The 22908-nt window shown below is 35.6% G+C and overlaps 1 protein-coding gene across 3 annotated transcripts in view; it reads left to right on the forward strand.

Moving 5' to 3' along the window:
• The window catches only part of UNC13C (unc-13 homolog C), a 164474-nt gene extending 147979 nt beyond the window's left edge, over positions 1 to 16495 (forward strand). For all 3 annotated transcript variants that reach the window (XM_074879935.1, XM_074879937.1, XM_074879938.1), the window contains 4 exons: positions 1955 to 2102; positions 13157 to 13249; positions 13959 to 14118; positions 15086 to 16495. In XM_074879935.1, coding sequence (XP_074736036.1) covers positions 1955 to 2102; positions 13157 to 13249; positions 13959 to 14118; positions 15086 to 15371 — 687 coding nt within the window. In that variant the 3' untranslated portion in view covers positions 15372 to 16495. The remainder of the gene's footprint in view (positions 1 to 1954; positions 2103 to 13156; positions 13250 to 13958; positions 14119 to 15085) is intronic.
• Positions 16496 to 22908: the final 6413 nt, after the last annotated feature.

The following is a 22908-nucleotide window of genomic DNA, read 5'->3' on the forward strand; positions in this document are numbered from 1 at the left end:
TCTTTGGAATATATAGTATGAAATAATTCACTTGGAAAGATACAAAGTTCCTGTAAGTATGCAATGATGAGAAGATAAAGGTGATTTAGTCAGAACCTCTTAAATTGGCATTAACTGCCCACATAGGATTAAAACAATATAAAACTTTTTGACCTGATGATTTCAGATCCTTTGTTTTGCTCCTACAGATATTTCTCCCCTATAACAACCAGTAGCCATCCACACAGAAACGTAAATAATTACTTTGTTAAAAAAAGTACACTTATGTTTCATCTCCTGCAAAAATCTTGAAACTGGAAGGTGAAATGTGTAGACTAACAAGCAATGGACATGCATGGACTGTAGGTCTGCTTTGTCAGAGATATGCTTAGGGCAAAGCATTTATTATATATCTATATATGTGAATTGAAATGTACATATTGCATATATCCCTTTGGCAACACTCCAAAAATGCAGAGAGAATAGCTTCTACTTAGAGTTTCCAACACTCACTGTATTGAGTGGACGAATATTGTGTGTTATCAAGAAGTCATGGTGTTTTCCTGAAAAATATTGTTTGCTTTTACTAATTAGCCATTAACAAGAGCTTTATACATCAATCTTGAGATCTAGAACTATAATGTAGATTGCAAAATGCTTTGCAAAGTGTTTGAACAAAGCACTGGTTGTAAACTTGTATAGCAAATATATCTTTTCTTTATAGTTTAAGTTATAGCATTAGTTCATCAACCACTGTCTTCTCTAAAATTTTAGTGAAAAGTCTTCTAGTGAAAAGTCTTCATTTGGGGAGGAAGAAGGAAAGAATCTGTTCTAGTTTTTCTGAACTCAGCTTTGGGATTTGAAACATAATACTTGCAATAGTTTACACAGTCAGCATGTAGCATCAAAGGGGATTTGTTCCACATATAGCTGTGCCAGTAGATGAGAAGTCATCTTTTGTTTAAGGTATTTATGCTAATTTAGCTTTTTAATTTTTTTTTTTTAAATGAAAGAAGGAAGGGAACACTCAAATTATCAGTGTAAAACAGACAGCGAGTGGAGGGGTGCTGTCTTGTAAGCAGGCCTTGATGCCCAGCTGGCAGTAATCTCTCCACTGGCACAACTGCTTGCGGAGTGAGGATCTGCCCCATCTGGGTTTGCAGGAAGCGCAGCTGGTGTAGGGGTTTACTGCTGCATCATTCATAGGAGTGCATAAAGAGAGCTGTGGGTACAGCTGTTCTGCCCCAAAGGAAATCCTCTTTTGGAGGATGAAATTTACTTCCCATCTTCAAGGGCAGTATCAACCATTGAGCTCCTTTTCTCTTCCATTCTCTTCCTTTCACAGTCCAGGAAACCCTAATCCGGTCACTCAAGGATGACACACACATTTTCTGCATATCTACAGTAAAACAGGTCAAAATTGGAATCCAAAAAGATGATCACCATGGAAGTTTCCATGGAATTTCTAATAATTTCCCAAAATATAATCATAATTTCAGGCACAATTCCAATGCAATGCTAATCCAAAACTTCATATTCTAGGATCTTCTAAAATTTTAACAAAATTCCCGTTTCCCTCAGAAAGAATACATTCTTTACTTACGCTGTAAACCCTGCCTTGATTTTAAAGGTTTTGTTTAGATCAAGAATTAAAAACTATACCACTCTCCACAACCTGAAAGAACCCTGCAAAAATATATCTCCAGTTTTGACATATAAATACTTGAGATCATGAAGACCAAAATTAAAATTTTGTATATTTTTTTTCTCCCCAAGGCTTAAATTTTTACCTTTGGAAGGAGCTCTGTAGTAGAGATGATGACAGTTATCTCAACTGCTATAATCATAATACACATGCCATGTGTTATTTTTAAAAGTTTGTGTAAGAATTTTGCTTAAATTTGTATGTCTGTAACTGATGTCTCTCTCAGACAATTTGCCTCTCTGAACAACCATATTTGTTTTTTCATTTTAGCAATACTTCCATGCTGGAGGAAGTGGGCTGAAAAAGAATTTCCTGGAGAAGAGCCCAGACCTACAGTCCCTGAGATACGCTCTTAGCCTTTACACACAAACTACTGACACCTTGATAAAGAAGTTTATAGACAGTCAAACGTCTCAAAGTAAGTGATCTGTAAGAGAGATATAAGTACATCAAATAATATTTTAAATGTTTTAAATCACATTCCACAAACACCGTGGTATTTTTGAGTTTATTGTCACAGATTTGCCCGTGTGATGTTATCCTCTATCAGCTGCAATGGTCAGTCAATGGAGCTTATCTGAGGGCAGTGCGTTTATCAGCTTGTCACTTTACATGTTGGATGGTCCCACAGCTCTCTATGAACACTGAATATCGGGGTTCTTTATAGGAGCACTCCACAAACAAACAGGGTTGTAGAGGCCGTACCAGAATGCATATTATAATTGCAGAAACTAAGTAAATTCGTAGAGTACATTGGCAGCAGTAGATACTTTCGGAGATGGGGGATATTAATTACTAATCACAAATAACTGCAAAAAGCATGACATATCCCGTAAGGTTTCCTTTTCAGATTAAGAACAATAAATTGTGAGCAACGTGTGCTTAAATGTAGCACAGTGACTCCACATTACAGAACCCACACTTCTCCTAGCCAGTTGTCTGTGAATTCAAAAGGAATAGAAGGTTTCTGTAGGCTAAAATACAGCATTATTTTTTTCATTTGTGCATTTCAAAATTCAGGTTCAAAACCATCCTGCTGAAAATGTCACATTTTTTATGCCTGCTTATCAAAATTCAAAATGTTGATACTTTCCCAAAAGCAAACCATGGCAGAGAACACGCAAGAATATGATATTATGGGTACTTTGAACATCAGCAACACTGCAGCCACTTTTTCCTGCTCTAGAATTTTGGTGTAGTGCACCAAAAAATTGAAACACAAAGTCCTCTTCATTTAAAATGTATATACCGTTCATTATTGGTGTATTTCAGAAGAGGACTTTCTGTGGTTTCAGTAAGAGGGCAAGAGTTCATGGTTATACTTTTAGGCAAAGATTCCTTTTATTTTCAAAAAAAAGCTATTTCTTACCATTTTTCTTATCAGTCTAGGGCAGTGTTTTCATACTTCCACAGTACATACAGGAGCTGCTTTTATATAGGTAATGTTCAAAGCTGAATGGTTTCTTCATTCTAGAAAGTGCAAATTTTTGCATAATAGTAATCTTTACTAAATGTCTTTTGAATGTAATGGGCATTTATCAAAATGGCCTGTCTGCCACTTGATATCTTTGGAAGGAACACAATTTGCTTGTCTGTAAAGAATTACCCTGCTCCCACTCACGAGAATCAGAAAAGTTTTAATTGGACAGTTAAGCTGAAAATCAATTGCTTTTACCTCTGAAGTCCAATATGTTACTTACAGCATAAAAAGCATGAAACATTAGTTTTGCAGCTTGCCCCAAAATTAATTTTAAGAAATTATTTTCTAAGCAGCTTCCATATTAGACTAAGGATCTCTGTTAATATTTCATACATTACAAGTGAGAAAATTGCTATAGAACTCTAAAATATAAGGCATAGATTCTTTTTTCCCCCCCTCAAAAAAAATTAACAATATGGATTTAGGCAAAAAAATATTAATTACTAGTGTATTTTGCTTTTCCTCATGCATACTTTCATCGAACTTCAGCAGAAAAAATTATCCACGTTGTAGCCATAAGCAGAGATCTTTTATAAAGCCTGAAACACAAACTTGAATTTTCTGATTTTCATCATGATTTCAGCCTGAGGTCTGTGTTCATTTCTGTGCACAGATTAGCATGCCTGTATTTGCACACCAGTATTATCAGAAGTCTAGCCACTGGGAAGGAAACTTAAGGAAAAGTGACTCATAGCTTTTCATCATCCTTTAATGTCTCATTTAAAAGAACTCAAAAACTCATCTATTACAACCTCCAGCCTCACAACTGTAGATGTATCATTAGTATTTAGTTAAAATGGTCCTGTTTGCAAATCAGAAACTTTCTCTAAAGTATAATTAGGTTTATATCTGCCTGCCTTCATATTTGTGCACATAAGCAATCCATAATCACTATACAGTTGGATTTAATAAACTCAAAGCGATAGGGGAAAAAAAAAAAAAAAAAAAAAGTACTTTAAATCTAAATAAAATAGTGTATTGAATAATAACTATGACTGTAGGTAGCAGTGGATGCTCAGTTTTCCTGTAATGACTAGTAGAATCAGACAATAATCAGGCTTACTTTTAACCACAGGTGAAGATGCTTTTTCATTTGCCACAGTGAAACTGCAGTCTTTCTAAGAAACTGAAAGGAAAAAATTTGTTTGATTGGTGTGAGGAGGCAGAGTCACTTTTTCCCCCTAGAAAGTGTAGTAGCTATGTAAAAGTGTGTGTTATGGACCTTGATACTTCCTGTATTCATGTACAGGCAGAGTCAAGTTCAGTAGGGATAACCAGATTATCCAAGAACATGCTTTTGCACCATTTCTAAACAAGGATGATTGCTTAAACCAGAGTTTAGATTCCCAGCCTTTGTGCCTGTCATGGTTTAAGCCCAGAGGGAAACTGAGCACCATGAAGCCGCTCACTCGCCCCTTCCCCCTCAGGAACAGGAAGGAGAAATAAAGCAAGGCTCAGGAATCGAGGTAAGGTCAGGGAGGGATGATGCACCCATTGTGGTCACAGGCAAAAGACATGACTTAGGAGGGTAAGAAAAAGACCATCAGTTTAATTCAGACACTAACAACAACACTTAACAGAGTAGGACTGTGAGAAGCATTACCACATCTTAAAAACACCTTCCCCCCACCCCTCCCATCTTCCCAGGCTCAGCTTTGCTCCTGATATCTCTACCACCTTTCCGCAGCAGCGCAAGGGGCAGGGAATGGGGTTATGGTCAGTTCTTCACCCGTTATCTCTGCCACTCCTTCCTCACTGGAGGGAGGACTCCTAGCATTCTTCCCCTGCTCCAGCATGGTGTCCCTCTCATGGGAGACAGCCCTCCAGAAATTTTCTCCGATGTGAGTCCTCCCCACAGGCCACAGCCCTTCCTGAGGTGCCCTGGCATGGATCCATCCCATATGTTGCAATCCTCCCAACACTAAACTACAATAGGAGGGGCTTCTTCCCACAGACTCCAGACCTCCTCCAGGCTCAGCCCCCTGCTCCAGTACAGGGTCTTCCACGGGCTGCAGGTGGGCATCTGCTCCCCCAGTGACCTCCCTGGGCTGCAGGGGACAGCTGCCCTCTCCCCACGGGCTGCAGGGGGTCTCTGCTCTGGTTCACTTGCCCCTCCTCCTTTCTTACACTGACCTCAATGTTTGCATAGATGTCCTCCTTGCAACTCCTGCTCACCACTCCATCTCCTCCTTCCAGGTTCCCCTTCTTAAATACATCATCACAGAGGTGCAGCCACCATCACTAATAGCTCGGCCTTGGCCAGAGGCGGGTCCGATTTGGATCTGGGGGAGCTTCAAGGGCCACTGCTGCAGTCCCTCCCCTGCTACCAGAACCCTGCCACACACACAAACCCAGCACAGTGCCTACACATTCCTAAAGAGCTTCCTGGAAACAAACAAATTTGCATAGGCAATATTAATAAAAACATTCCTAACTTTTAAAATTATGACTTAATCTCAGGGATTCATAGTTTTTCATGTGGTGATTTCAATACACTAAACACTTGAAAGCTAAACTCTTACCGCCATTTGCAAATACACTGGGAGAGGTTACTGTTATGGACGTATGCTTTAAAAGCAAATTACACAGTCAGTACTAATGAAGTTAATTGCCATAATGTTACTCTGATGATTTTTCTTTTTCAAAGCACGGCTACAGACTCTCAAGACTGTTTTCAAAACAAACAACTGTTTGAATAAGTAAATGACAATGCTGAGCATAAAACAGCAGTAACTTTTTGAGTAACTGACAACATTGCTGCTTTTTTTTCTCCATATAACAATTTGCCATTTAAAAGGAATATGATGATGAAAGTTGTAAATTCAATTCTTACTCAGCGTTGTGAAAACAAATCTGTAACCATACTATGAAAATGAAAGATAAAAGTGTTTCTGTATCAACTTTATTTATTAGATAATACGAATATCAGATTAGCATACATAGTGACATAGCTTAAATTCTGTCATATGCTACCATATTAAACACCTGTCTTTCTGCTTGGCCCAGGAGAAGAGAGGCACTACCAAGAACCATTTTGTGGAGCAGGTCACTTTTAGAGTCTCTAAAATGGACTTTGATAAAGACCTAAAGGATTTTGAAAAACCTGAAGGCAGTTTAGTAGAGAACTGCTTTTCAAAGCCTGACTAGTATCTTACACACTATATGGTTATTGGTACCTCTGCAAAGACTCATATAAAACGCAGCCAAGTGAGAATCTCGTAGCATCAGTACACCATTACCAAGCAGATCCCCTGAGGTTCAGATCTCTGATTCTGTTTCCTTTAGACTTTTGTCAGCTACAAATTGTCACTTTTAGATTGGGCACTAGTAATACTATACATGAGCTCATACTGTAAAAGTTATTTTTTTTTCTCCTCTAAATTCAGCTCCATGATAACATTTTTGCATAAATTCAAACTACAGTATGGATTGTTTTCAACATCTTTTGTGATCAAACATGCCAAGCATGAATCAGTTGTAAAATAGTAGCACAGTGCCAAGCCTGACCTATAAAACCCAGCTCAGTTGCAGGGACTCAGGGGTTTGGTGTTGTATGGCTAAAACACACCATGGCTGGCTAACAGCTGGATGGCAGCCAGCAAGCCAGCACAGAATATCATCAAGGAAAGCTCAGAAGTTCCTGCAAAAGACCGTGTATTTGTACATTGATGTATTTATACTAGTTGTCAACCTCCAACTCTGGACAAAACGGTCAAGTTGCAGTTCAGGCAGGACAAGCTAATTTTAACTGAACTTGAGCTAAATTCAACCACATTTTCACAATCAAGTCAAAACTATAAAAACCAAAGGACAAACTCTCACTGTATTTCTGTATTTCAGAAGAGAAGGAACAGACTCAGAACACTGAAGTAAAACCACATCCATATCTATTGGCCTACTGTACAAACTTTCCTACTCTATGGTATATTTGACTTACTCAAAGCTCAGACCAGTCCTGGTAACGCTTCTCAAAATTTGTTCCTAAAAAAAAAAAAAAGAGAGAGTTTTCAGCCTGGCAGTCACCTTTTTATTGAATTAAGTTATACCTCCACCTTTTAGACTACTTAATTTAAAGTGTATCAAAATTTAAAGGAGATTTATGACTGTAGTTCAGTTTAGCAACAGTCTTAAATGTTCAGTAATTTCATAAACTATAGCCTGTGTTGTAAATGTTTACATTTGGTTAGCATCAACTCTAATCACATTTGGACAAATATGATTTCATTTTTAGCAAACTACATAAAAAGACAGCACCTCAAACATTACAGTGTCCCGAATTTGCTCTCATTACAGGTAATTTCTCCAAAGTAAAAGCCACTGTTGCATCTAAAATGGTTACTTACTGGAAATAGAGAAATATTTTTTCTTATAAATTTACAGCAGCTTAGTTTTATATAACCTTATTAAAGAACACTACTGTTATTGTAAGGTATACAACATAACAATCCAGAGTGGCAGGACTGCAGTATATTTTTTAGTTTGCATCAGACTACAGAAAATAAAAATCGTTTAGCAGCTCTTCTAAGTCAAAAAAGAAAGATCTTTTTCTGCTCTCTTGCATGTCAAAATTGTTGTATTATTAACTGTCATATTTTGAAAGCTATACCTGTATTCTATCATGAACTTTAAGTCTCACAGAGCATTTCTAGTTCTCTCATAACCTGTACTTCAGACAGAATTTAACTCAAGAAATAATCCCTGCTTCATCCACTGCAGTTTCAAACTGAGGTCACAATCGCGTGTTGCACAACTTTATTTCATGAAAGAAAAAGAAACAGACCTGCATTATAAGCTGCAGAAATCAGCATACAATTGCAAGGAATGTATAGTAATGAACAACAGAAAACTTAAGAACAGTGAAGAAACTTGCAGAATTACAATAGAAGTATTCTAGCATATGCTAATATCAAAATAAATTCATTTAGAATAGTAACTGAAAAATAATATTTTAAAAGTTCACATACAAAGAAACCAGACTGCTGGTGAAGCATAAGATTTTTACAGAACATTCACTTAAGAGGCTGTCACAGTAGAAAATTTCCTTGGTTACTCCTCAAATGAAACAGTAAAACACCTAAATTAGAAATGAGTTGTATATTACAGTTTCTCTTAACTCTTCAAGAAAATGAATACAAGCTACTGGTACCCATCAGTTATGTATCAGTTTTAAAAAATAACAACTTCTTAATGGTATCAGTGGAGCATTCACTATATATATAAACCTCTTGAGAGGCTATACTTGCCTATATATGTTGCCTGGTTAAAATGCTGGACATATATATGAATGGATGATGCTAACTGGATACTCCCCTCCCAGATCAAAGCTGGCTTATCCCTGGTTTCTCACCACACAGACATACAAGCGGCTACAGATAGCGGAGGGTCACAATGGGGTTGTTCAACTGCCAGCCCTCGACACTTGAAGCATGGCTTACACTGAGCAGAGACAAAGGGGAAGGCCTTGACTGGGAATTTCACCCTGACACTCAAACCAGTACTTTCTACTCAAACCATAGCTTTTAAAAACTCTGCTTTTATATTATGCTGTCTGAATTCCTCACATCACTGTCTGACATTACAGAAATTCAAAAGGAGAGAATGTGTTTTGATAGTGTGGCTTTGTACAACTGAGAGGCTTACAGATGCTGCAGAATCTTCTGTCAACCTTAGTATCTTCACACCAAGAGATCCTTAAGATAAACGATTTATATTTGCTAATCAAATACAAACCTAAATCTTTTCAATCTTTTCATGGCAGCCTGGCAGTTGCTGAAAGTCAGACATCAAGTAACTGAACTTGGTTCTCAGAATCCTCCAGAACAAACAATTATCAACAGTTTGTGTAGCAACTTCTTAAAGCAAAGCATGCATTGCAGTTAGCGTGGTTATCACTACTAGAAGTAGATTTATGGGCTTGCCTTCCTTTTCTCTAACGCACATACAGAAGAGATCATTTAGCTTACTACATCCAGGTCTTAACAATTCAGCTTTAACTTACTCTTTGCATAAATGAAAATGTTAAAACATGCACTCGGGATTTTCCTCTAAATTATAGAGCCTCAGAATCCTGTAAAAACTTGATTGGTCACCCTGATCTTTTGTCTTCTAATAAATTAGCAGTTGAACCTCGGACAATTATATGTATTTTATTGGTATCATTAATCAGAAAATGACACATTTCTCTGAAATAAAATGTTGATTTCATAGCTTGTGTAATTCCTGGAGCATTGGGCGCTGTGAAAGCTTAAATATTTCTTCAACTTTTTCATTCTTATGTCCTATATAGAAAATAAGGTCAAAGCATCAGTCCAGTATTTAAATAAATGGTCAGATTTATGCTGAAGCAGCTAGCTAGCAAATGGGATAGAATAGGGTTACCACAGGGCAACATTGCCAGTTCAGCTGGTTTTATTGCCTGGCTCACAGTGCTTAGTGAGCTTTTCTAAGTCTCAGGTACTAAAATCATGTCATGCATGATGATTAGTTTGCAGGCAGTTGTTTTGCTTTTAAACTAGATTTCTAATCCTTAGAGAGGTAGACAAGGTCTTGAAATCCTGAATCCTAAAAGCCAGAGTAAAAAAAAAAAAAAAAGAGTAAAAAAAATATAAACCTCAATAGATTTAGATTTAATGCAGCTATAAAGATTCAGAGCTTAGCTTATTATCTTTGACTACTTTGGGGCAAAAATACTGCAAAAGTCACCACTTGCAACAACTTTATGAATGCCTGGATGAGAGGAGGAGAAAGCCAAGAAGCTACAAAAGTCCAGGAAGAAGACAGTCTTTAAAAGAGCATCTAGTCCCAGAACTATAAAAATGTAAGAACCTTAGATATTAGAAGGAGGCAGTGTAGACATACAGAGAGAGAGACTCAATCAAGTAAGTATAAAGTAAAGGGAAAGGCTGAAAAAACTTGGTAAGAAAGAATGACTTCCATTTGGTATGGAAGTTGGCAAAATCGGAGAGCTCAAATAGAGCAGAAAGGAACAATGTGAATAATCTAAAGTTGATTGTAGAACCATGCCAACTGGAAGAAGAGAAATGTGTTTCTCTCTGGAAATAATGCTTCTGGATTTCAACAGTAAAAAAAATTAAAAAGACAAGAGAAAATAATCAAATCTGTTGTTATTGAAAGCTGTAATTGTTACTGGATGAAACTAGAAAAATACATCCCTAGCTGAAGAATATAAACAATAAAAACATGACAATAAAAACATTCCATTATTCTTCTCTTTTGCTACTAGATGACTTTGCAGCATAAAATGAACCCTTGTTTACAAGCATGCCCTTAATATCTCTCTCTCTCTGACACACAATTTGCTATTATCTTTTATTCTTTATGTTGTGAGAAACACAAACAAAGCCTCTTCCAGATTTAAGGATTTTACATGAAACTATCAGCAGGAAGATATGATGAATACCAAAAGATCTTAAAGCAGTTTCAAAACAAAGAATTGCTGTTGTAAGGTAGACTATAAGATAGTTGATGTTCCATGTCATGAAATGATCTGTTAACCTAGGATTATACAACCATTTTCAAACTCTGTACTACAGGCACAGAGCAGATAAGAGAAAGCTCATATAGGTGAGTGTGGGACAGATTTTTCTCTTAGGGTTCAGTACTATGTATTTCTGTCCAACAGAATAGTGTAAAAAAACACCATCACGTTATTGTTTTTTTTTCACTGCTCAGTTTTCAAGGCTGCCTTGTTTCACTTTCTTATAGCTACCAAATTTTGCAATACAGAACTGTGAATAGAAGAGATTGCAAGATTGATAATAATACTTGTCTAAATACAATACTAGATAAAAACTAACTTTGTTAACAGACAGGTCAGGCAATACCTTTTCAGACAGAGCAATTTTATCTTCCATAAATGTGTCTGTATGAGAATTTGCATAATTATGTAAACTTTCTTATGTTTATATTAGAATATATAAGTAGTGCAAGCTTTAGGCATAGCTACAGTGCTTGTTTTAGTAATGATGTACACAAACTCTGCTATCTTAAATACTCATAGCAGCATAACTGTGGTAGTTGAAGAGTCAGAGCCAAGACCTATGAACAGTCAAATGATTAGCTCAGCTTCTCAGATGTGTTTTGCCACTCTCATTGAGGTCCATGCTGCATACCAATGCTCCTAGTAGCCCCCAAAACAAACTATTCAATGTTTTCCTTTTTTTTTTTTTCCTTCAAGAAACTATGAAAGCATCTCAGTTTCCATGCCCCAACTTCCAGAGCAGCTGAAAAGTACACTCCATCAGAGGTACTGCTCCTGCTGTTTCAAGGTCTTAAATTCTATTCTTAAATTTTATGCTAGCTCATTTTCTGTGAATCTAATTTATTTCTGCTGGGCTCCTTTTTCGTGCAAACCTAGAAGTGTTACCAAACTTTTTTAAAACTTTTTGCTGCTAAAGCATCAAGCAGGACAAAAGACCTTTCACAGAATGTACTTTTGTGCACAATCACAGACTGATTCTGTAGGAGTTTCTTGCCTTTATCAGGAATATTATTCTAGAGAATATAGGGAGTTTCTGTTTTATTTTTACAAAATATACATGACTCATTTTTGCACTTGTATTTTTTGCTATTTTCTTTAGTAGAGTCCACAAGTTCACACTTCTCCAAAGGTACCTACTAAGGAATAGAAGGCAGAAGAATTAGTTCCTGTGTGCATATGTAGCCAATATTACTTCATGACTAAGAAACATTTGACTAGGTCCTCAGTCCAAATGGCTGTCTTCTGTCAAGATCATTAGGGCTATAACATCTATCGCATTAATGACATTCCAGGTGCTAAATAAGGAAGGAATCAAAGCTTGAGTTTTTGGACTTTTTGTCCACTGAGGAGCAAGCATCTTTGGCCAGAGGAATTTTTTTTTCTCCTTTACAGTTTGTTTACTGCAGTAGAATGGCTGCAGTTTAAATGCAGGTGATCACTTTAAAACCCACCTATGAGAGAATTCTGTATTTTGATTCGTATAAATAAGCTAACAAATAAAATCTAAAGCAGAGTTTAGAGTGGAAACAGTTAAGCAACCATAAGGTTTTCAAACATAAAGTAGAATTATCTGTAAATTTGTTAAGCTTCTAATGAGTTATATTACATTACCAAAGGAAGAAAAGTGCAATCATCCTCTGCAGTGCTAAAGTAAAGGAATGTTTGCTTCTCCTCACATATAGATGGATGGGGAACCAGTAAGGATTTCCTTTATAAATAGAAAGAAGATAGGAACTTTGCTCTGCTAACCCACAGAAATAGTAGCCAGTTATAAAGGGGTAATAATTTGCTTTAATATATGGTTCACAGAGATTAAACTGGGGAGCAAGGGCACTGTTCAGAGTTCAACATTCACAATCATCCTATTAAAGAACAAGTAAACATATCCAATTTTGTTTATATTGTACTATTATAATCTGATAGATGAAAGGACCTTTCAATACATACTGAGAGTCCTTTTAAGGAATCATTACGTGCAAATTGTCTTTGAACCTGCGCTGGTGCTCAAAAGTAAAAACCTTTCAAAATGAAGTTGCTGGCTCCTCTACCATCCTTACAACCTTCCCTTTTTTCTTTAAGCCCCTGTGTCTGTGCTAGTGCAGAACTTGTAATTTATGTCTAATAAATTATGTCTAATGTGCTTAGACATAACCCCTAGCAAAGGATTCATCAATAACCATACAGAAATAACTTTCCAAATGCATACTTGCAATAAGATTTTTGGGGTGCACATGCAAACAAAGTTTGACAAAACCACCAACTTTTGCATTTCAAGATGCAAATACATCTTTTTTACTGAGTCATTTTACATAGACGTTTTGCAAGTGCTAGCTACTTCTGTGGCAAAATCACTTATGAATCTGTAACTGATTCCCACTTAAATGTAAAATATATGTCAGAAATTTCTAAGTGTTTCTCACAGAAAATACCGTTCACCTTTTTTCACTGTCTATTTCTCTTGATGTATTGAGACCTACTATTATTGTTTCAGATCAAACCACTAACAATTCAGTGGGTGAGATATCTATACAGGTGAATATCTCTACACATCCTGGAACTGGTGAGCATAAAGTCACTGTAAAAGGTAAGTTTCAAATTTTCTTTTAAAAAAAAAACCAATAACAAAGTCCAAAAACCCCAAGCACCACATCCTAAGTAAAACATACCAATAATGAAATAACAAATGTTAAGTATTACAGTACTTGTAAAGCTATAAGTATGCTTCAGGTGATTAGGATTGTACTTTTCCCTTCCTCAACATCAGCAGAAGTAAAGATTATGCAGGTAAGCACTGTCTATGCTTCTCTGTGTAGACAGGTAAAATTTATTACATGAAGATAGGGAATTATAAATTCAAAAGTGCCAAATCACACTTCTGATTTTCTTGCATATATTTTTCCAAAAGTTGAAGCAAAGCTGGGTGGTGAATGACTGCACCAAGATTAAAAGTTCATTTTTAACAAAATGCCTTTGTTCTGCACAGCCTGAATTCCAGAGGAAACCCAGTATCATTTAGATTAGTATAAGCTGATTTTTTAATTACAGTGAAGGTAGCAGACAAAAGAGCTGTTAATATAAAGCATTTGTAAAATATATGTTTCTATTTGCTACTGTTGTAACTGAAAGTGGTCAGACTTGGCAAAGAATAGACGAAGCTCCTCCTAGGCTTGCCAGGTTTTGGTATCCTATAGGAAAACTCTCAGATCACCTTTCATTGGCTATACAGTCATACTAGGTAATTAGTTGGAGCTCTTCCAAGGGAATTTTATTTGACTTATTTTCTTTCTTTATAGTTGTAGCAATTAATAATCTAAACTGGCAAACAACAGCTATGTTCCGACCATTTGTGGAAGTTTGCATATTAGGACCTAACCTAAGTGACAAGAAAAGAAAACATGGAACGAAGACAAAGAGCAACACGTGGTCACCAAAATACAATGAAACTTTCCAATTGTAAGTTTTTTCTGTCTGTTAATTGCATATTTTGTGCAAATTTTGTTAGAATTTCTTGCAGTTAAACCGGTAAGAACATAGAAAACCATCCTAAGGCTGCTGTATACATCAAAGTCCATAGAAATAGACACCACTTCAAAATTATTTAGTAACTTGTATCTTTGTTTTATAGGAAGATGAATGACAAACACTAAGCTTTCAGGCTCACAAAAGCTGGTTAAAATGTACAATTCATTCCTACAGAGGAATAACTATTTATATACCTAGGAATCCATTTGCCTAGGTAGTTATCTGAACTGAAGCATTAATTATTACTGCTGGATATCTGGACCTTTATGACTGTTAAGATATCTAAACATGTAATGGGTTGTGCATGTGTTAGTTGTATTACTTATCTCTATTATTTAATCCTTAAAGCAATAAGAAACTTCACCTAACATGGAGTTTTAAATTTAGTACTTCTCACAGCACCTCTCACCTGTTTACTCCTCCTCCCCTTTCATAACCGAGAACAAGGCATTTTCCTCCCCTTAGCCCCCCAACCCTGACTAGGACAGAGTTTACTTTGTCAGTGCCTGATCACAAAGCTCCTTTTGAGGCTTGCTGCCAGCGATTTTCTGCATTTTTTGCAGTTGATTTAAAGATGTGGTTATAAGAGTTGTGGAACTAGTTGAACATTTTAGGTACTTTCTAGGGAAAGGTAACTGTTTATTTCAGATATTGAGGGAATGATGAATTCTCTGTTTCTGTTCAGATCAGTGGGAACAGAGGCTACGTCATCAGTAGCATCTGAAAGGTTAACTGCGTAGGTTTGTAACCAAATGATACTCTGTTGCAACAAAATGGAACTACAAAAATTAAACTATCACTATCACTTCAATTTTTACAAGATTTCTAGAGGATGTTCATTTCTTAGGGGAAATAAACTGAACTTTTTGTTCTAAATTCATATTTTTAATCCATGCAGCATTTTGAGTAATGAAGATAAGCCAGGAGCCTACGAACTTCACCTCTCAGTGAAAGATTACTGCTTTGCTAGGGAAGATCGCATTATAGGAATGGCAGTTATTCAGCTGCAAAACATAGCAGAGAAAGGTAGCTGTGCATCTTGGTACCCCTTGTTGAGAAACATCTCTGTAGATGAAACTGGGTTAACAATTCTCAGAATACTTTCTCAGAGGACCAACGATGAAGTTGCTAAAGAATTTGTAAGACTTAAATCAGAAACAAGATCTGCTGAAGAAATGGCCTAAAACAGCCAAGTAATGCAAGATTGTCCTCGCCAAGAACATAGATACAATGCTGTTGTCCGAATACTGCATGCATGTGCAAATCTGTGGGAATGTTTAACTAACTATGTTTTCAGTGTTTGCCAGTACTTATGTACTATATTTGCAAGGTATGTCAAGGAGCTGTTTATCTTTTATACATATTTTGGTCTTTGGTAAAGTAATTGTTCCAATGAAGTGCCAAAACTAAGATTAAGAGTAAATGTTTCATCATATCTTTTTAAATGTTGATTTCACCTCATCACAATTCCTTTATTTTTTAACATTTATTAATAAATAATTAGCATTTTTAATTTATTAATAGGTTGTCTCTGTTAAACTGGTGTGTTGCTTATTCTAAATTAAGTTACCTCCCTTATTATTACTTTAAAAAAGATGTACCTAGTTTTCGTCAAACTATCATTTTATGCAAGCTTCATTTTAGGTACCTTACTGATAACTTTTTCTATCATTACTACAGATGCAGTTACTTATAGAAAGTGTTTGTAATTTTATAATTACCAATATAAAGTAATGATTTTTGCATAAAAACTGAAAAAGGATGGAAATATTTTATGCTAATCTTTTTCCAACCTTTCATAAATATCACTGTGAAGAAATGCTGTTAAAGCAAGTTCTCAAGAAGCTGTGCTTATCAGAGTTTGTTACTGATGTTTGATATCTTGAGATAACTTTGTTCTTCAAAACTGCCAAGGTAATATCATATTTGTATTAAAAGAGTAAGTCAGTATCTGTAGAAAAAGACTGCCATACAGTACAGTATATGTGCTTTTAAAAAAAATCATTTTTTAAATGATATGGTACTGTACAAGGGTTAGTAGTTTGGACTACGTAATGCTGGTTTGTGGTTTGTTTCTAGAAATTGTTTATGAAAAGAAAAGATGCTGTTAGCATTTTCACTCAGAGTTACTAATGTTGCTTTACATACTTAGCTGTAACATCAGTTAAGTGCTTTATTTCTTTATTTTTTTTAGAAAAGTTCAACAGTTTGTACTTATGCAACATTACTATGTATTGCACTAAAGCAAACTCTGTGTCCTGTAAATATATTTAGTGAGAAATTGTAAAATAAAGTATGAAGAAACTGCTTTCTAGTTTTGTCATTTGATATTATTTATGTACCCAAAGATTTTATGTCACATGAAGCCCATGCAGTGGGCTTACAATACAGCTTTAGAATGTATCAAAATATGATTTTCAGTGTCTAGCATCTGGCTCTTTGGTAAGTGTAAGGTTTGATATGTCAGTGTTCTAAAAAACTATAATAAATGCAGTAGACATATATGTAATGTAACATTCTGTAATAATACACATTTGTCATTGGTTTTGGTTACAAGTGTTTCTAATAACACAGGCTGAAGTTTTCAGTTTGCTTGGGGAAAAAATAAATAAGAGGAAGGGAGGACATATAGCTAGTATGTTGATGCCAGTCTTAAAAATCTAGTACGTGATTCCACACAGGTAAACCAGATTCTTTCCAGGATATCCTTTTGTGAGATATCTTTAAGGTCCCTTCCAACCCAAACCCCAAACCATTCTATGATTCTGTAATTCTATATTTAGATGAGATTTTAAGGATGTCTTTCAACACCATCAATCCTCTTGCTTGAATACTAAAAAGTAGATTTGCCATAAGTATATTTAGACAATTAAAGAAGATCTGCATCGTCTTTAGAGAGTTAACAATACTTCACTAAGATCACAGCAGGGGGGATGGGGCCTGAGTTATTAGTATATATCCTGCTGATAGTTATGCATTGCAGAATACATTATGGCAGAGGGAGATTTTGATGGGTACATTTTTTAACTCATCACTTCAGAAAGTCCTTTCTCCATGTGAAAATTTATGCTGAAAATTTCACATTTCAATTTAGACGTTAATTCTAAAGACACATTTCAAAATTTAGACATTAAGTGACTCCTTAAACAATTCTGAGAATGTAACCTTAATAATACCTACTAAATAGCGGTTGCATGTAATTGCAAATACTTGCAAAACTCTCCCAAGTATTTAGAGACAGAAAATCAGTCTTGAAACCTTTTATCTTTCAGATGTATTTTGTGTGTTGTGATATACTTAAAAGTAAAATCCAGGTGTAGGTCCAGTAACTTTAACACAATTAAAGAGGATTTTATCTGAGTCTGTATAATACTGCCTCCAGAGAAATTTCCATTTGTATGTGAAAGTCATACTGCTTCCTCACTGTATTTCTGCAAGGTATAGCCCAAAGTGTCTACAGTGGATGACACTTAAAACACAGACTCTATTATCAGTTACAAGATTTAATGTAAGAAAAACATCAGCAAACTCAGTCTCAAATGAAAAAGGGGAATAATCAAGAGATGAGGTGGTTCCTGCAATATAGATTATTGTGGATAAAATGCAAAGACAATTCTACAATAAATCATTTGTGGCTCTGTAAATTAAAACAGAAAGGCTGGGGTAGACAGCTTTTGGTTTTTTACCTGGAGTACTTCAATCATATTTTTCTGTAGCTGTTTATTCTACTGTAAAATGGCATGCATTTTGGTGCATAATATATTCACCACCCTTTTAACTATTTATCCCTGAGATTCACCTATAAAGGAATAACAACTGAACTTGTCAAGGCAGCCAACTACTGCTCTTAGTGGTCTCCCTCAGTTGCACAAACTAGAAGTAATCAGACAATCTGGTAAAGCAAAGCCTTATAATCTACAGCTTTAAACAGTACACTTCAATGTTTCACTATTTTTAACAGAAAAATATTTACTTTCTGCATCAAAATTGTCATGTGGAAGACAAGAGGAAAATATGTGAACTCTACATCATGGGCTGTTTTAAACATTGTTGTGAATCAAAATGCAAGTATATGCAATTGTGTAGCACAAGCAGGTTGAACTCAAACGTTTCATGTAGCAAACATGATTGATATGGAAAAGGTTTCAGTGCTATTTTAAAAGCGGTTATATTAGCTTTTAGGAAAGTAAATATTCCATTAAAATACTGAATTTCAATTTATGAGAAAGTTTTCTTAATTCAGCTGAGCTAACCTTAGTGAACTGACAGCTGTTTCTGCAGTTTCACTTCTCAGTGACAACTGATGTAATCAAAATTCCAGTTGGAATTCCATTTGTATTGGTTTGTTAAGATAGCGAATATAAATACATACACTTAGGGAAATAACACAGAAGAAAGAGGAGAATAGCAAAATTAACTTGAGAACAAATTTTCCATTCTCCAAGGAACAGTTAACTACATGGAAACAATTTGATGTGGAGAAACCAAATACATTTATGACATGACAGCACTTCAAATTAACCAGTATACTTAGAACTGACACTTTTATATAACTCATTCAACAAGGGTTAAGAGCCAGATTTTCGTCCTTTATATTTGTTTTCTAGGATGGAAATGTAATAACCAAATACAGGGAATTGAATTAAATTTTCCTTTATGTGCTTCATAGCTGCTATCTGACAAAAAAAGGAATTAGTAAAGTGTGAATTAAATACATAAATATAAGAAGCTATTTCTAGCAGAGATTCTGAAATCTAAACCACCTCATAAAATAATTTTATTTTGTCTAATGCCATATTTAAATGACACCTGCATTAAGAACACAGCACTGGAACTGGCCTTTAGTCTTTTCATATGGGACTCTTTACCCAGGAAACTGCTAAAATACCAGTGGAAACATCTGTGAGATGGAACTAGATCTGCATGGTTCTTCATACACTTTATCTATTTTGAGGAGTTAAATTTGCATCAAAATAATAAATACACAGGTGTTGGGCCATCACCAAGAGAGTCAACAAGTCCCAGCAACAAACTAAGAAAACATTTTTCAATTTATTTCATCCTTATTGGCTGATATCCATAAATTTTTCTAAACAAGTAAATCTAGACTTCAGTAAGATTTCAATCTCCTCTTATGTCACGTATGTTCCATCACTGAAAATCCCCCTAAATCACATTTTACTGGATTGTAAGTAATTGTAAAAAGTTTGTCTCTACCCTGGAATAATCAAAAGATCCTTTATAAAGCATTCAAGAAATGTGTGTGCATCTGTAAATGCCACCATTTGGCTTAGTTATCACTCTAGCGATATTCCCCATACACGTTTTAGCACATTCATAACTACTATTTTCTTTGTGCAACTTCTTCACAGGCATTTTCATTTAAAAAGAGATCATTTATACAAGCTTACTTAATACAAGTATTCCACACTTGAAAGGAGAGTTAATTCCAAGAAGCTTCATAAGTTCTATTTGTTTCCCCTATGAATTTAAAGAAGTTATTTACACAACTTATTTATGTGAGTTGTTAATAAGGAATTGTTGGCCACTATAAATCTCATGTTTGAAGGAGAAGGTAAATTGCTTTATTTTACTATCACTGTTATTTCCAGAAGAGGACACACTGGAGGATGGGAATCTGTTCTGTGAAGTCAGTGGGAGTTTTGTCCAATGGCTGCTCTTCAGTTGCTTCATTCAAGCTGAGCAGTTTATCTTGAGTTACTGTAATTGCTCAGGATATGGTTTTCCAGTTCATAGGCTGAATGGAACTTTGAAACTCATTAATAGTTACAACAGGCTTAATCAGAAATACGCGTCGGAGGAGAGTTAAACTCCTCTTGAGTGCTGGATGCGTTTCAATAAACATGTTGCCTTGTCAAAGACTGTTTCCATCACTAGTACAGGTTTACACAAGAGAAGGGATTAAGGTGCCAAATGCGTACCCTAGAATCACAGAATGACTTAGGTTGGAAGGGACCTCTGGACAGCATCTGGTCCACCTCACTCTCAAAGCTGGACCAACAAAAACAGGCTGTTACCGTGGAGAACTGCAAAACGAGATGTACCTTCAGGTTTCGCACCTTGAGATAGATGCCATTAGGATGATAGACTAAGACAAGTCTAATAGCTCAATCAGAGCTGTGACATGTAGCAAACTACTTATAAACAGGATCTTCCATGGCTAACTTGAAGTTGAGTGGGCCTCTAACAAAACTATCATCACTGCCTTTTAATAGTGATAATTACAAAATCCGTACAGGGTCTCTATATAAAGGTCTTTCATTATGAAAACAAGATGTAACAAAATTAGAACATGGCTGAGTTTATGGGTTTAATCACTACAGTTAATGCTAATCAAGAATATAATTATTATTTTGGTTTTAAGCTCTCTATTAATTCACAGCTGTCCAAAGGCAGCTGTAAATGGTACATCTAATTTCTAACACTTACTATTTTATGGTAAGAAAGAGACTGCACAGAATTTGCTTGTAGAGACATTTCATCCTTTCTGCATACCCTTTGCACTCTGATTAAATGCATGCTGATTTGCAAGATGTAATCAACTGGAAAGTTATTGCATTAATGTATTTAAAAGAAAGACCTATGTCTAAGTTCTTGTCTCATCCAAATTGAGAAAAAAAAGTTACATCTCAAATGTGCACAATAGGAGAATAAAATCTGGATATTTGAAACTGCAGATTTTGGTAGATGATAATCCAGTATATTTAAACCAAGAAAAGACATATTTTCCCCGAGCAAGAGAAATCTGACTTGAAATGTATAGTCAACATCAACAAGAGTCTCTGGACCACATATACACTGTACATACAGGACAACTTCATATGAAAAACCATCCTGTCAATTAGTGTGGAAAACACGCCTACTAGTGTCAACCAGGAAAGAGTAACTCCAACGGATTATCCACAGAATTACTTGAGAAGCTTACAAACAGAAAATAAGTTTAATTGTTTAATCTATTTTACTAGTTTTCAGTGATATTCTCATGCTAGGGACTGTAGAAATCAAATTTGTAGGCAAATACTGAAAACAGAAGAATAATTTACCATTACCGCATTAGTCTGAATTAAATACCCATTTCTTACAAATCCCTTGAAAACTAAAGAAAAGAGTTGAACAAATAAGCAGAAAATATTAAATTATTGTATTAAATTAAATTCAGCTAGCAGACATAAAATTTACATAAATGGATTCAGTATTATTTCTAAAATACAGCTGGGAAAGTGTTGGAAAGTATTCAGTTGTTTACACATGCTTATTTTGATGGTATTTTCATATCATTTGTGTTTGCCTTTTGGCATCACATTTACGTGATTGACTTGTACTATCAAAAATTCATAGAAATGAATTTTCAGGAAACAAATTCTGAATTATTTTAGAAATTATAATCAAGAAACGGGAGACAAACATTAGACTGTGACTGATGAGCAGAGCTGGGATAGTACAAAAATGTGTTACTATAAGTATTTGTTGAAATAAAGAAAAATTAAAGCACGTATCTGGAGAATATCTGCTTCTCTTGTGTGTGCTACTCTGAGTGAACGCCTATACACACTACAGAGTATAAATCAATTTGTAAATGATGAATCTACAAAACCTAATTTGGAGACAAACTCAATTGAGAAGAAAATGAACAAAAGGATCTTTTCAAACAGAATCTATAGCTGAAAATCAGCTTACCTGAACAAACTGCTCCTAAGACTCATGCCCCATGACCATTTTGCTATGAGAATTCAGGTTCAGATTTCAAAGACTGCAGCAATCAAAGCTGAAAGCCTTCCCTATGAATTTAGCTAAATAAATTAATCACTGCAGAATATGAAATAACAAATAAGCATACTGTCGACTTTGTAGCAAAAGCCATTGAATTGTCATAGATTAATCTTCTACTAAATAAAAGACAAACAGAAAAGTTAATCCAAGGAAGAAAGAGAAGCCTGCTCTTTAATATTTTTGTTATTTCTACTACAGTACTGACAGTACAGTAGTACACTACAGCACAGTCCCAGGATCCAATCTGCATTGACTTAAGGTCTCACGTAAGTTACCCCCTATTTCTGAAGTTTTTCAGAACAGTATTAGGTGGACCACCCAGAGAGCACTATGGGTCACAGAATCAGTTTACCAAGTGGTTCACAGCTCTGGTCTGCAAACCAGACATATACTGTTGTTTAACTATCTACATAATGGATAAAATATTGCTTTTACTAGACCTGTAACAGAGCATACCCAGGCAGAAAACAGAGACATCCATCTTCACTTGCCCTAGATATACAAGAGCTTGCTGACAATTACTGCTCTTGGTTCACTGCAGTTCCTCTGATAGTTACTGAGGCAGCTCTAACTTTAATTCCTTTGAAGCCTAAGAGGCCTCACACATTTTGTTCAATAATGTTTCCCCATTTAAGCAGGAAGTTTTTTGTTGCTGAGTGATGGCAGTTGACTACAATGTCAGTTAAGCCCCCAGGCCAGGTCACACCACTAAGAAAACAAATGTCAATTACTGACGAGCAGAATCAAAAAAATGAAAAGAATTGCCAAAATATGCACTGAACAGTAGAACACTAATGGAAAACCAGCGTAGTGAATGCACTCCCCTCCCCTAGATATCAATCTCCAAGACTTCTTTGAGTAGAGAGGGCACTGTACATAACACAATGCCTGCTAGCTTGATTTTAGTTTACAGCACATGGTAGGGCTTTG

The sequence above is a fragment of the Strix uralensis genome, chromosome 11, assembly GCF_047716275.1.
Source record: "Strix uralensis isolate ZFMK-TIS-50842 chromosome 11, bStrUra1, whole genome shotgun sequence".
Lineage (NCBI taxonomy): Eukaryota > Metazoa > Chordata > Aves > Strigiformes > Strigidae > Strix > Strix uralensis.